A 13,485-nucleotide genomic window follows, 5' to 3' on the forward strand; every position below is an offset into this window, starting at 1 on the left:
AAGTGCATTGATGATGTGACCTACTCGAAATTCATCGTCACTCGGGCTAACTGGAAGCCATGGCTGACAGGGGGTGTCCTCAGGCTGCTGAGGGCCAGGGACAAAGCCTTCAGAGCAGGGGATGAGGCTGGCTTGAGGACAGCGAGGGCCGACCTGTTCCGGGGCATCAAGGAAGCAAAAAGGGCATTCTCTTGCAAGATTACCGCCCAGTTCAAGGACAGCAGGGACGCACGGAGCCTATGACAGGGCATTCAGACCATCACGGTCTACAAGCCCGCGCCGCAGAGCTGTGAGGGCAACATCCGTCTGCTCAACGTTCTTAACCGCTTCTTTGCTTGCTTCGACGCTCAGAACAGGACTTGCCCGCTAAAGACCACTCCCGCTCCACACAAGCAGCCCCTGTGCCTCTCTGCTGATAGCGTGAAGAGGACGCTTGCCGCTATCAACACCCGTAAGGCGGCGGGCCCTGACAACATCCCAGGTCGAGCGCTGAAGGACTGCGCTGGGGAGCTGACGGGTGTCTTCACAGACATCTTTAACATTTCCCTGCAGCAGGCCATTGTCGCTTCGTGTTTCAAGGCTGCCACCATCGTACCTGTGCCGAAGAAACCTGCTCCGTCCTGCTTCAATGACTACCGCCCCGTGGCACTGACGCCCATCATCATGGAGTGCTTTGAGCGGCTTGTCATGGAGCACATCAGATCCATTAGCCCCAACCCACCATGGACCCCTTCCAGTTTGCGTACCAAGCCAAACGCTCCTCTCAGGATGCCATCTGCTCTGCCCTCCACTCGGCCCTCACCCACCTGGAGAGAAGGTGCTCGTATGCGAGATTGCTGTTTGTGGACTTCAGTTCGGCCTTTAACACCATTGTGCCACAACGACTCATCTGCAAACTCGACAAGCTGGGCCTCAGTACCTACCTCTGCAACTGGCTACAAGACCTCCTCTGTCAGAGGCCTCTGGTGCTACGTGTTGGTGACAGAATCTCCGCCAGCATCACGCTGAGCACGGGGGCCCCCTAAGGCTGCGTGCTCAGTCTGCTGCTCTTCACCCTGCTGACGCATGACTGCACTACAACTTACGGTGGCAACCGCGTGCTGAAATATGCCGACGACACGACTCTGGTGGGTCTCATCACCGGGGGCGACGAGACTCAGTACAGGTCGGATGTCGACCTTCTGGCCACGTAGTGCAGGGACAACAACCTCCTGCTGGACGTCAACAGGACCAAGGAGATTGTTGTTGACTTCCGGAAGGGTCACACCCAACACCTGCCACTGACCATCGACGGTGCTGTGGTGGAGAGAGTGAGCAGCACCAGATTCCCGGGGGTGCACATAAGTGAGGATCTCTCTTGGTCCACCAACACCGCATCACTGGCGAAGAAAGCTCAGCGCCGCCTGTACTTCCTGCGGAAACTCAGGCGAGCAAGTGCTCCTCCGGCCGTCATAACTACATTCTACCGTGGCACCATTGAGAGCGTTCTCTCCAGTTGTATCGCTGTTTGGGGTGGTAGCTGCACTGAATACAACATGAAGGCCCTGCAGCGCATAGTGAACACGGCTGGGAAGATTATTGGTGCTCCACTCCCCTCCCTGAAGGACATTTACACCTCCCATCTCACCTGCAAGGCGACCACGATTGTGAGTGATGGGAGTCACCCCGCTCACTCTTTGTTTGATCTTCTGCCCTCTGGGAAGAGGTACAGGAGCCTGCGCTCCCGCACCACCAGACACACCAACAGCTTGATACTCCAGGCTGTTAGGATCCTGAACTCTCTCCCCCCTTCTGCGTAACGTCCTGTACTTTTGCGCTATATTCTGACTGTCTGCTGTATACACACTTGCTCCATTTTTGCTCCTCTGATTTATTATGTTATTTGTTTATTTATTATTTATTCATCACTCTTATTTATTCATTGTTTGTGCCTTCTTGTTTTTATTTAATTTATTTATTTATGTTTGTTGGTTTACCTGTATGTATATTGTGTACTATGTCTTGTCACCGTGGGATAGTGGGAACGTAATTTTGATTTCTTTGTGTGTCTTGGCATGTGAAGAAATTGACAATAAAGCAGACTTTGACTTCAGAGGAATCTAATTTAGGCCTTTTGTATCCATGATTTTGTCCTTTCAGTCATGCCCAACAGCTCGTGACCATAGGAGAAGGAAGGAACGTGGATTGACTGGTAATTTGAGAGCTTCACCATTCGACTCAGCACTTTCGTCAACATGACAGACCAACGGAGAGTTCCCAGGACTGCAAACGCTGCACCAATCTATTAGTCGATCTCCCACTTAATTCTTCCCAAAATACCCCAAGAAACTAGAGCTCCTCACCTCAGGGAATTAACTCCTCCCGACATAGTGAGGACACTATGACGTCAAATGATGGCGCCGCGGATGTCAACCAGGGTGAGTCGCTCTCTGTTTCTTTGTCTTATTTTGTGTGTTTTCTGTGTCCTCTGCTGTCCATCCCGGATCACTTTTACCAGAGAAGCGCTGTTAAACATCGGACAGTCTTCTTCTGGTATTTTCTCTCCTGTTCTCTCTGATTCAGACTGTTTGTCGGAGATTCTAGCCGGAGCGGCGGTGTTATACAAGCTAGCGCGACGGCGGCGCGGAAAACGAGCCGGAGCACTCGTAAAGCTGAGGCAGAGAGAGTTCCGTTCTGCCCTACTGTCAATTCATCTGGCGAATGTCAGCTCCTTGGCGAACAAGATGGACGAACTGCTGCTCCTCACTTCAAGGAACACGGACGTCAGCAGATCCGCCGCGCTGTGCTTCGTTGAAATGTGGCTCAGCGAACGAACCCCCCAACACGGCGTGGAGCTAGCGGGGTTTAGCCTAACTCGTGCAGACCGCAGCGCGGAGCTCTCCGGAAAATCAAAGGGAGGTGGTCTCTGTTTCTACATTAATGAACGTTGGTGTACTGATGTCACGGTGTTGAAAGAGTTTTGCAGCCCTCTCTTAGAAACACTTTTCATAAACTGCCGGCCGTTCTATTCACCACGGGAGTTCTCCTCAATCGTCATGGCGGCTGTTTACATTCCACCACACGCACGTGCGAGTGAAGCCACGCAGATGCTGGCTGACCAGGTAGCAGACATGGAGAAACTTCTACCAAATTCACTAATCATTGTTCTGGGTGATCTTAACAGGGCAAACCTTGCACACGAACTCCCCAGATACAGACAGCACGTAACGTGTCCCACCAGAGGGGCACAGACTCTGGACCACTGCTACACCGTGATCAAGGATGCATACCACTCTGCAGCTCGTGCAGCTTTAGGACTCTCGGACCACTGTCTAGTTCATCTGATCCCGGCCTACAGGCAGAAACTAAAAACTTCTAAGCCTGTGGTGAGGACTGTGAGGAAGTGGACAGTGGCGTCAAGGCAGGACCTCCAAGCCTGCTTTGACTGCACCGATTGGGGAGTTTTCGAGGCTGCAACTTCAGACTTGCATGAACTCACTGACACTGTCACATCATACATCAGTTTTTGTGAGGATCTGTGTGTGCAGACTAAGACCCTCTGCACGTACAACAACGACAAAACTTGGTTTACACCGAACATCAGGAGGCTGCGCAAAGTCAAGGAGGAGGCCTACAGGAGCGGCGACCGCGACCTGTTCATGCAGACCAGAAACACACTGAACTGAGGTCAGGAAAGCCAGGAGGTGTTACGGGGAGAACCTGAAGAGACACCTCTGCCAATCCTGATCCCTCAACAGTGTGGAAAGGTCTGCAGAGCATCACGGGGTACAAGAAACGAACCCCCCGTCCTGTGGAGAGCCCAAGGCTTGCTAACCAGCTAAACAGGTTCTACTGCAGGTTTGATCGGTCCTCCCACACAACGGGACTTCCTGCAACACAATCTACATACCCACCTCTCCCCACAACTACTCTGTCCACACCTCTACCACCGTTGTCACCTACTCTCTCTCTTGCAGAGGCCGCGCCCGCACTCCAGATCCACGAGAAGGAAGTGCGCCAGATGTTCCGGAGACAAAAGACCAGGAAGGCACTGGGCCCAGACGGCGTGTCACCTTCCTGCTTGAAAGTCTGCGCTGAGCAGCTGGCGCCCACCTTTGCACGGATCTTCAACCGTTCTCTGGAGCTGTGTGAGGTTCCCTCGTGCTTCAAGAGCTCCACCATCAAGAAGCCCGCCATCACAGGTTTGAATGACTACAGACCTGTCGCACTGACATCTGTGGTCATGAAATCTTTCGAGAGGTTAGTGCTGAACCACCTGAAGGATGTCACGTGCCCCCTGCTTGACCCCCTCCAGTTTGCCTACCGGGCAAACAGGTCAGTGGATGATGCGGTCAACATGGGACTGCACTACATCCTGCACCACCTGGACACCCCAGGAACGTACGCCAGGATGCTGTTCGTGGACTTCAGCTCGGCGTTCAACACCATCGCTCCTGACATCCTCTAACAGAAGCTCATCCAGCTTGCGGTGCCTGCTTCCACCTGTCAGTGGATCACCAGCTTCCTGACAAACAGGAGACAGCGTGTGAGGCTGGGGGGCATCACATCTGACACCCGGACCACCAATACTGGAGCCCCTCAGGGGTGCGTCCTCTCCTCACTGCTCTTCTCTCTCTACACCAGTGCTTCTCAATTATTTTCTGTTACGCCCCCCCCCTAGCAAGAAGAAAACTATTCGCCCCCCCCCCCCCTCCCCACCGTGACTATCCTAACTTGTCTTGTAAGTCGTAAAATGTTGCACTGTCGCAAACGTCACAGAAGTAACAATGAGAGCGCCACTGCCCCCTGCTGTGAAAATGCGCAATTACTTTATTCTAGTACTGCCAAAAAAAAAGCCTGTTCCCCAGGGTCACACGCGCCCCCCCAGGTATAGCAAGGGGGGCGCGCCCCACTATTTGAGAAGCACTGCTCTACACCAATGATTTCTCCTCAGGTGACTCTCCTGTGAAGCTCCTGAAGTATGCAGACGACACCACTCTCATCGGACTGATCCAGGACAGGGATGAGACTGCGTACAGACAGGAGGTGGAGCGGCTGGTCCACTGGTGCAGCCAAAACCATCTGGAGCTGAACCCGCTCAAGTGGAGATGACAGTGGATTTCAGGCGAGATCCTTCACCACTTTTACCCCTCACTATCCGCAGTAATACTATTCTCTCCACAGACACCTTCAAGTTCCTGGGAACCACAGTCTCTCGGGACCTGAAATGGACCGGCCACATAGACTCTGTCCGGAAGAAGGCCCAGCAGAGGCTGTACTTCCTGAGACAGCTCAAGAGGTTCAACCTGCCGCGAGAGCTTCTGACGACTTTCTACACTGCCATCATCCAGTCTGTCCTCTGCACCTCCATCACTGTCTGGTTTGGATCGGCCTCCAAACAAGACAAGCACAGACTGCAACGGACAATCAGGACTGCAGAAAAGATCATTGGAATCAACCTCCCATCTATCCAAGACTTGTACCTGTCCAGGACCAGGAAACGTGCAAGGAATATCTCTACAGACCCGTCTCACCCAGGTTGCAGTCTGTTTGAACTACTCCCCTCCGGACGGCGTTACAGAGCTCGGTATGCCAAAACCAGCAGACACAGAGACAGCTTCTTCCCCCAGGCTGTTGCTCTGATGAACTCACACCACTCTTAGAGTCTCAGAGTTATTACTGTGCAATAACATCCTGCTCTCCACACCTTTTTTGAATTAGTCTACACTGTTTGTACTATGTGTCCTCTCTGCATCCATTGCAGCCTGGTCATCCTGGAAGAGGGACCTTCCCGTCTGTGGTCTCTTCTCAAGGTTTCTCATTTCCCCTAGCTGGAGTTTTGAGTTTTTCCTTGCCCTTTTGGGTGTTTAAGATCAGGGGATGTTTGAGAATATTTGCTATTTCTCACATGTTCTGAGTGTTGTTAGTCACCTAAATGTTAAACAGAGGGTGTGATTTACCGTAGTCAAATTCCTTGTTTGGCACGCTCAAACATGGCGAATAAAAACTCTTGAATCTTGACACTACCCTTTCCCGAATGAGGAACCATGGTGTCATATTTGGAAGTGCTGACTCTCATTCCAACCACTCTACACTCAATTGGAACCACTCAAGTACAAGTTGTAGATTGATCCAAATCTCATGCTACCACAGATAACTAATATCGCCACTGTCTGGCAGAAACCTCGCACTGGCAAAATGACAACTTCACAGTGACTCCAAAAAACACCACCTTATTTTGAGTTCCCAGGAGCCACATTGTTCAAATTCAATTATAGCTTGTATTGCTGTTGCACACTTGCATCAGCATACCACCTAAAAAAATTAACGTACTAAAAAAAGACCCTGGCATTGATTAAAATAGGACAAACAGAACCCAGCGGCAGCCAGTTCTTCAAAGTCCATGCTCACATAAAGCGGCCAGGGCAAAACGCCTTAAACTCCCACCAAGAAAAACAACTTTGAAAAGTCACAAAACATATGACTGTCCAACACAATCGCCATATTTAAGGTCTAAAGCCATGAGTAATGCAATTCATAAAACTATGAGCCGACTTACCAATATACGATATTGATGTTAATACGAAATGGCATCTTACACAGGAGTCTACTACTGAAGCATATTTATTTAAAACAAACAAGCCATGTAGCGAACCTTCCTATCTCCACCCTTCATTGTCTAAAAAATGGTCCCGACGTTAAAAAGAGGCGACTCCCTGGCCGAGCCACTGGCCTCTCCGGCTGGACCTCAACTAAGTTGCAATTAAGAGCGTCAGTATTTGGCAGTGCTCATTTGTTTTTAAGCAATTTTCATCGTTTTATATTCGGTAAAATTGCATAAAAATTATAGATGAAGATTTCAGAATAAATCTGGGATAGTACTCACTGGCTGATGTTGGCTATAGTGTCCATCCAACTGCGAATGCGGACCTTGTTGCGTATATTTGGAGGATTGCTGAACTCATGAACTATAGCGATATGATAGGGATAGGGACCCTGGAAGAGCTGACGTTCCAATGCCACAGAATCAATCTGAAAAGAAGGATGATCCAGTTAAGCATAGAGACTATTTATTCAAGTGGCAAAAAACATACACCGTCCAGAACTACTTAAAGAGGAAGTCAAGTCAAAAATTTGATTAGCAATATGTTCTATGTGCCCTCACAAGTCTAAGTATGGTACTATGATTAATGTTGCAAAGGTGGGATAAAAATTAGGAACTCGATCACCTGGTGGATGGTTAGAAGCAACTGTGGCTAAAGGCAAACTATGGCAGGGTTTCTACTTTCTGGACTAAGATTTGACACCTGTGCAGTAGAGCTGTGCACGAATGGGTGCTAATCTGTTCACTTGTTTGAGTGGGCATGGTAAATTAATAATTCAATTATTATTTGTGGACTCCAATCCTACATCACCAAAACCGGCAGGACAATCAACTGATATTTACCTGTGAGCTCGTTTTTGGCCATTTACAATTACGGAAACAGTATCATCATTTTTAAAAAAGCCGAAAAGCACTGTGTGTACCTATGTTGTGAAAGCAACGTGATGAATGAATCATGCTGCTTGTGCAGCAAACATGACAAATGCTATTTTGCCCTCCCTGAGCGTGTTTTAAGCCCTTTAAAGACACCCCAGTAGGAGTTTACCGTCAAACTAAAGACAACAAAAATAATTACACTCATTGTACAAGACAATACAAGACAGACTTCATTTTAGAAACATTGTCAGTGCTAATATTAATGTAAAAATGCATTGAGAGGGTAACAGAAAATCAGCATCGAGTTTTGGGAGTGATATTCCTTCATAAAAGGAATATTCACATACAAACGCTCTGGTTATACATACAGGCAGGAAATACAACAATTCTCATAGTCTTTCTAATATGTTTTTTGTTTTTACAGTTTGATTTTGTCTTCTACACTTTATCAACAAACCTAATTCCGTTTAAGTTAGGACGTTGTGTTTAACAAATAAAATAAAATCCAATCATTTGCACATCAGGTTCAAGCTATATTTAACAGATTATACTACAAAGACAAACTGAAACTTTCTTTTTGAAATATTTTTTTTTGGCTTTGAATTCAGTGAGAGACAGGTCTGGACTGCAGGCAGGCCACTCTAGTACTTATTTTTTTACTACAAAGTCACGCTGTTGTAACACATGCCCAAAGTGATTTGGCATTGGGTTGCTGAAATAAGCGTCCATGAAAAAGACATTGCTTGGGATGGCAGCATATGTTTCTCCAAAACTTGTACAGGATGTACCTTTCCACACAACGGGTACTTTCAAAGATGTCTGAGTCGCCCCATACAATCACAGATGCTGGCTTTTGAACTTTGCGTCCATAACAGTCCAGAACTGTTGTTTTTGTCTTTGGTTCGGAGGACACAATTTCCAAAAAACATTTGAAATGTGGACTCGTCAGACCACAGAACACTTCCACTTTACATAACTCGTTCTTGGATGAGCCTGGGCTCAGAAAAGCCAGGGACGTGTACACTGAGGAACATTGTCCTCAATAAATAAAGTATCAGTTAGAACTTTCTTGTCTTTAAAAGGTAATCCACTAAATAAAAGTTGAAAATAATTTACAAATCATTGTATTCTGTTTTGTTTAACACAGGATCTCAACTTCATTGGAACTGGGTTTGTACATCAAATAAGAAATATAAGAATGTATTTGCATGCATCCACGATGCCATACTGACCCAAATAGGCCAACGCACAGCTGGTATGTGATCCGAGTTTTTTTTCTCATTTTTCTTTTCGGTTATATTTACGTAAGTTGAGTTTTGTAAGTTGAATAAATACTAAGTTTTGAACTCAATCAATATTTGTGTTTATTAAACATGATTTTAATATGAATCAAAAATATTTGTGATTATTTTTTCCATAGTCACCAGCCCTTGTTCCTTAGCAACAAGATGGTGCCGAAGCAATTTTTTTTTCATACTGGACTGAGCTTTGGTTTGATCACAAACACAGCAAATACACTAGGTGGTGTTTTTTTTAGTGAATAACCAAACAAAAACAACAAAAAAACCAAAAAAATAGTGAATAAAGAATGTATTCTGTATAAACAAGTCGCAGTGCATAATGACTGGACTTTGAGATGCCCTGGCATACTGACCTGGTGCATAGGACGCATGTAGATGATGCGGTTGCGCTCAGGAGGCATTCTCAGAATCTGATCCAGGACCTGTTCCATGTTCAGCTTCTTGCATTGTGCATAGTCAAACCTGTTAACAATAGGAGCGCTTTCCACTCGCAGCTGCTTCAACACTCGACATCGGGTAGCTTTACTCAAGGTAAGGGAGACACAAGAGAAAGGAAAATTTGTGATCAATCACAGAAGTCAAGAGGGGCACAGTAGAAAAATATATTTGTGACAGGAAAAGGTAGGTGCATTCATTGTACAGTACTAAACCCTTGCAAGTATTGTTGAATTAAAAATTGTTGGGGTCGGGCAGAATCCTTGTATCTCCAAATTGACCCCAAAAACGTCAAGTTTGTTCACATTAGCATTGCATTGTGAAAAAGAGCAAGCTATTTTCAACACTTTAGATTGGTCAATAGTTTGTAAAAATAATACCCACACGTGTGGATTGACCAATATGTGACTTATGAAGGTTTGGCCTGACGGCAGTGACATAACATCCATGTTTGTGAAGTACCATGAATGAACATCATCTTGGGACAGTCTTTAAGGACCAGGTCGGTGATACCGCAGTTGGTCAGAGTGATCCCCACCAGGTTCTTACTCTTCAGGGTCAACACCTGAAAGAGTTATGAGAACACTTGCTAGTCAACTGCATTTTCATTTGCTACTATGATTATTTGCTTGAGGACATTATACTGACAGAGCAATTATCACTTGACATGTCAGTAAACCTACGGGTGGAAGAGGAGACAAACGGTTCGGACCATATATGGACATGTACACGGTTTCGTTTTAAGTGTGTGTGCGCCAGGAAAGCCTCTAAGTTAGCAACATACTAAAAAGCTTTTTATTCAGAATTTCAGTTTATGTTTAACTTATGAACAGCAAAAGACGTGTGTGTGTATAGCTATCACTTGTTCAAAAGAACCTTAACATACTTTTTTGACCATATTAAAGAAAAGTCAAGTAGGCTTGACTAAAGCTGCAAGTCAGGACCAGATTCTGTGTCAAATGTGACACCTAGTGGCGCAACATGATTTACGTTTGGTCAGTACTATCAAACAAGGACGTTAAAATAGTTTGTCTTTTTTAAATATGTAAATGATACATCGTAGGATTACTCTTTATGTTGCATTTTTTGTTTACATGGCAAAACTGTGGGTCGATGAAAAATGGCGGGGACTGATAATGCAGATTTATTTAAACAAGGATGGAAGGTGGAAAACTATTTTTCTAAGCAGTTTCACTTTAGAAAAAATAACTTATACAGCACAGAGAAAAAGCATTTTCCCTTGGCTCAAATTCTTGTTTCCATATTTTCTTCACTTTCAAAACTGAAATTGTCAGAGATAAATATTAAACACGACTCAAGTGAATATAAAATGCATATTTTATACTGTAATTTGTTTTATTAAGGAAAAAATCTATTCAAAGCTACATTACCTCCCTTTCCTGCACATTCCTGAAATTAACATTTTTTGTTGTTGTTTCACAACCTGCAGCTTGGGTTTTATTCTTCATTTTGTGTTTTGAAAGTTAAATGGTGAAATAACTTATTTTGAATGAAGGGAACCATTTTCGCCTCACAACGACGTAATAGAGGCATGGATGGAATGGGAAACATTAAAAAAATTAAAATCCACCTCTACTTGGCGGATTTTACTTATTGTGGCATTCTTTGGAATGTAGCCCTCACGATAATGAATTGAGCGCTGTAATCTAAAATCTGCATCTACCATTAACCCATGCTAAATCATAATTATAGCAATATTTATATGAAAAATCACTTCCAAAATATGTGTAAACTGCCCATTACTGCGCTCCATTCGTAGCCTTGAATTATCAGTGCCGTCATAAACTGAAGAATCTGCCACAGTGAAAAGACACAAGAAGTTTAGCATGCGGTTGTGTGTGTGTTTACCTGTATATGGTCATCCTCTGTCACCGGGTCCGAAGTACTGGTTGATTTGTCAGCCATTCTCCTCCTCCTTGTTGCTACCCGAGGCCTGGTTCTTGGAAGATCTGCTCATCCATAAAAACACCAGTGTAAAAAAAAAAAAAAGAAACATTTATCTACTAGGGGTGTAACGATACATTGATACACATCGATTAATCGATATAATGCTCTACGATTTATTGGCATCGATGCTAAACGTAAACATCGATTTATATCGCCGTGTTTGACCTCGGACATTAGACGCGACTTTATTTTGAAATCCAGTTCATTGTTGCTTGCTTCCTCTTTCCGGGAGCAGGGAGCAGTGCGCGGCGTTGCTGCACGTGAAAGGGGAGTCGACAACTAGTACGCGGCTCCTGGGCTGGTGCTATGGCTAGTGTCCAAAAAGACGAGGAAATTTGCTCCCCTTTAGGCTTCAAGTAATTCGTTTGGAAGCACTTTGGATTCCAAAGAAAAGATGGCTCAACGGACAAGACAAGTGCAGTTTGTAAATCCTGCCATGCGGTGATCAAATATTCAGGGAGCACAAATCTCGCTGCACATTTAAAGAAAAAACACATCAAAGTTCAGTGTTAAAATAAGCACTTTCTATATATACTACAATACTCTTGTAATTTCCTAAATAAAGAGTTTGCAGTACCTTGTTGATTTTGCGTATGAATTGTTATAAATCAGGTTATTGTTCTATATTTTTTATTAAAAAAAAAAAATCGATCGTAGAGCACTATATTGCGATATATCGTGAATGAATCGCAGCAGGCTTTAAGATATCGGGAAATATCGTATCGTAGTTCTTTGTATCGATATTATATCGTATCGTGACAAAACCCGCGATTTACACCCCTAGTATCTACATCAAGCAACACGTCCCCTTATCTTATTGGTGGCTTTGACATGTTTAAAAACCATGATTGAAAATTATCGTAATTATTATTTTTTTTTACCTCAGAAAATCTAGATCAGGGGTGTCAAACTCATTTTAGCATGGGCCACTTTCTAGTTACGGCTTCCCACAGAAGACCGTTATGACACCCATCAATCCATTTTTCAAACCACTTTTTGCGGGCGTGCGACATCCCAGCAGACATCAGGCATTAGGCGGGGGACACCCTAAACTGGTTGGCAGCCACAGGGCACACATAGACAAACCACCAAACACACTCACACTCACGCCTACAGGCAATCAGGAGTGGTCAATTGGCCTACCATGCGTGTCATTGGAATGTGGGAGGGAACCATAGTACCAGGACAAAAGCCACACAGGCAAGGGGAGAACATGCAAACTCCACACAGGAAGGCCAGAGCTGGAATTGAACCCGCAAGACCTGCACTGTGAGGCGGACATGCGTGTGCGACACTGTGCTACGGACGTTATGAAAGTGCCGCCAAATAAAGGTTTAACAATCTCGTATTAATACATGTACATAAATCAATGGATTACTAGTTTCAAAATCAGAAATAATTTCTTCAGTTTTTGTTCAAAAGGCTGTAAAAAAAAAAATAAAAAAATCCCCGTGTCGGACAAAAATAAAGGAATATCTAATCTATTCTAATCTAACCCAATCCAATCCAAAATGACATGGCAGGCCGGATCTGGCCCCGAGCCTGGAGTTTGACACGTGATCTTGATGGATCTTTTTCAATTGTTCATACTATTTATTACCTGTCTCTGGCATCAGGGATACAGAAGACATGCGAGTGCAGGACCGGGTCAAAGGTCGTCTGGGTGGAGAGTTCTCATCACTGGCCAGAGTTCGCTTACAACTTGAACGCTGAGCCACCGGCGTTCGTCTGTGCCTCTGACCAGCTGGTTGTCCTGAAGTCATGTTTTCAACAGAACCTTTGGATTCTAGATGCGCAACACTAGCAGTACCAGAAGTTTGCCTTAATCCAACTTCTCTGGTGCTGCAGTCACCACTATGTGCTCCAGCGTGGTTTACTGTGCCCCCATTAGTCCTGTCACTTCCAGTAGCTCGCCTCTCAGGTCCCTGGGCTGATCCAGGTTCAATTATGTCCACACATTGGGTCAGCGGCCTTTCTGCTGCCCCACTGACACCGGAGCCTTGTACTGTGCCATCCTGCCCTGGCCTCGGTGAGGTCTCCCCTGATTCTGTGTTGACGCCTTTATTGCTAGTCCTCCGACTGTTCTCGGATGCAGCCTTCATGTCAGCCTTGATTTGTTCACTGGTCACCTGACAGCTCTTTTCACAGCGACCCTCTGACGCAGGAGGCTTCACCCGATTTCCCGAGACCAACGTTGATCCAGGCACATTATTGTTCCGCCGCAGAGGAGTCTTTCCTTTACCTGGAAACACAGATACATTAAGGTTAAAAGTATACTCGAGCACAAATTTTATTGATCAAAGCAATTACCATATCACAATT

General features: G+C 45.4%; 2 protein-coding genes across 8 annotated transcripts in view; one reads left to right on the plus strand and one right to left on the minus strand.

The window, feature by feature from the left end:
- The window catches only part of fbxo38 (F-box protein 38), a 47,909-nt gene that overhangs the window by 4,168 nt on the left and 30,256 nt on the right, over positions 1 to 13,485 (minus strand). For 5 of the 6 annotated variants that reach the window (XM_061289631.1, XM_061289641.1, XM_061289649.1 and 2 more), the window contains 5 exons: positions 12,764 to 13,405; positions 11,065 to 11,165; positions 9,658 to 9,760; positions 9,114 to 9,280; positions 6,866 to 7,011 (listed from right to left, as the gene is read on the minus strand). In XM_061289631.1, coding sequence (XP_061145615.1) covers positions 6,866 to 7,011; positions 9,114 to 9,280; positions 9,658 to 9,760; positions 11,065 to 11,165; positions 12,764 to 13,405 — 1,159 coding nt within the window. Of the gene's footprint in view, positions 1 to 6,865; positions 7,012 to 9,113; positions 9,281 to 9,579; positions 9,761 to 11,064; positions 11,166 to 12,763; positions 13,406 to 13,485 lie in introns of those variants that run through there. The other variant, XM_061289666.1, reaches the window with a different exon arrangement.
- LOC133161299 (uncharacterized) lies at positions 2,145 to 6,000 on the plus strand. 2 transcript variants are annotated; one of them, XM_061289686.1, is made up of 3 exons: positions 2,145 to 4,181; positions 4,295 to 4,584; positions 4,934 to 6,000. In XM_061289686.1, the coding sequence occupies exon 1, from the start codon at positions 2,391 to 2,393 to the stop codon at positions 3,663 to 3,665; it is 1,275 nt and encodes a 424-aa protein (XP_061145670.1). In that variant the 5' UTR covers positions 2,145 to 2,390; the 3' UTR covers positions 3,666 to 4,181; positions 4,295 to 4,584; positions 4,934 to 6,000. The 2 variants fall into 2 exon arrangements, with proteins under 2 accessions (XP_061145670.1, XP_061145669.1); XM_061289685.1 differs by having other exon boundaries at positions 2,145 to 3,666; positions 3,738 to 4,584.

This window comes from Syngnathus typhle, linkage group LG1, assembly GCF_033458585.1.
Source record: "Syngnathus typhle isolate RoL2023-S1 ecotype Sweden linkage group LG1, RoL_Styp_1.0, whole genome shotgun sequence".
NCBI classification, from domain to species: Eukaryota; Metazoa; Chordata; class Actinopteri; order Syngnathiformes; family Syngnathidae; genus Syngnathus; species Syngnathus typhle.

Excerpts from the sequence above, each read along its gene's own strand:
- LOC133161299 (XM_061289686.1), top strand. The coding sequence starts at position 2,391 with ATGATGGCGCCGCGGATGTCAACCAGGGTGAGTCGCTCTCTGTTTCTT.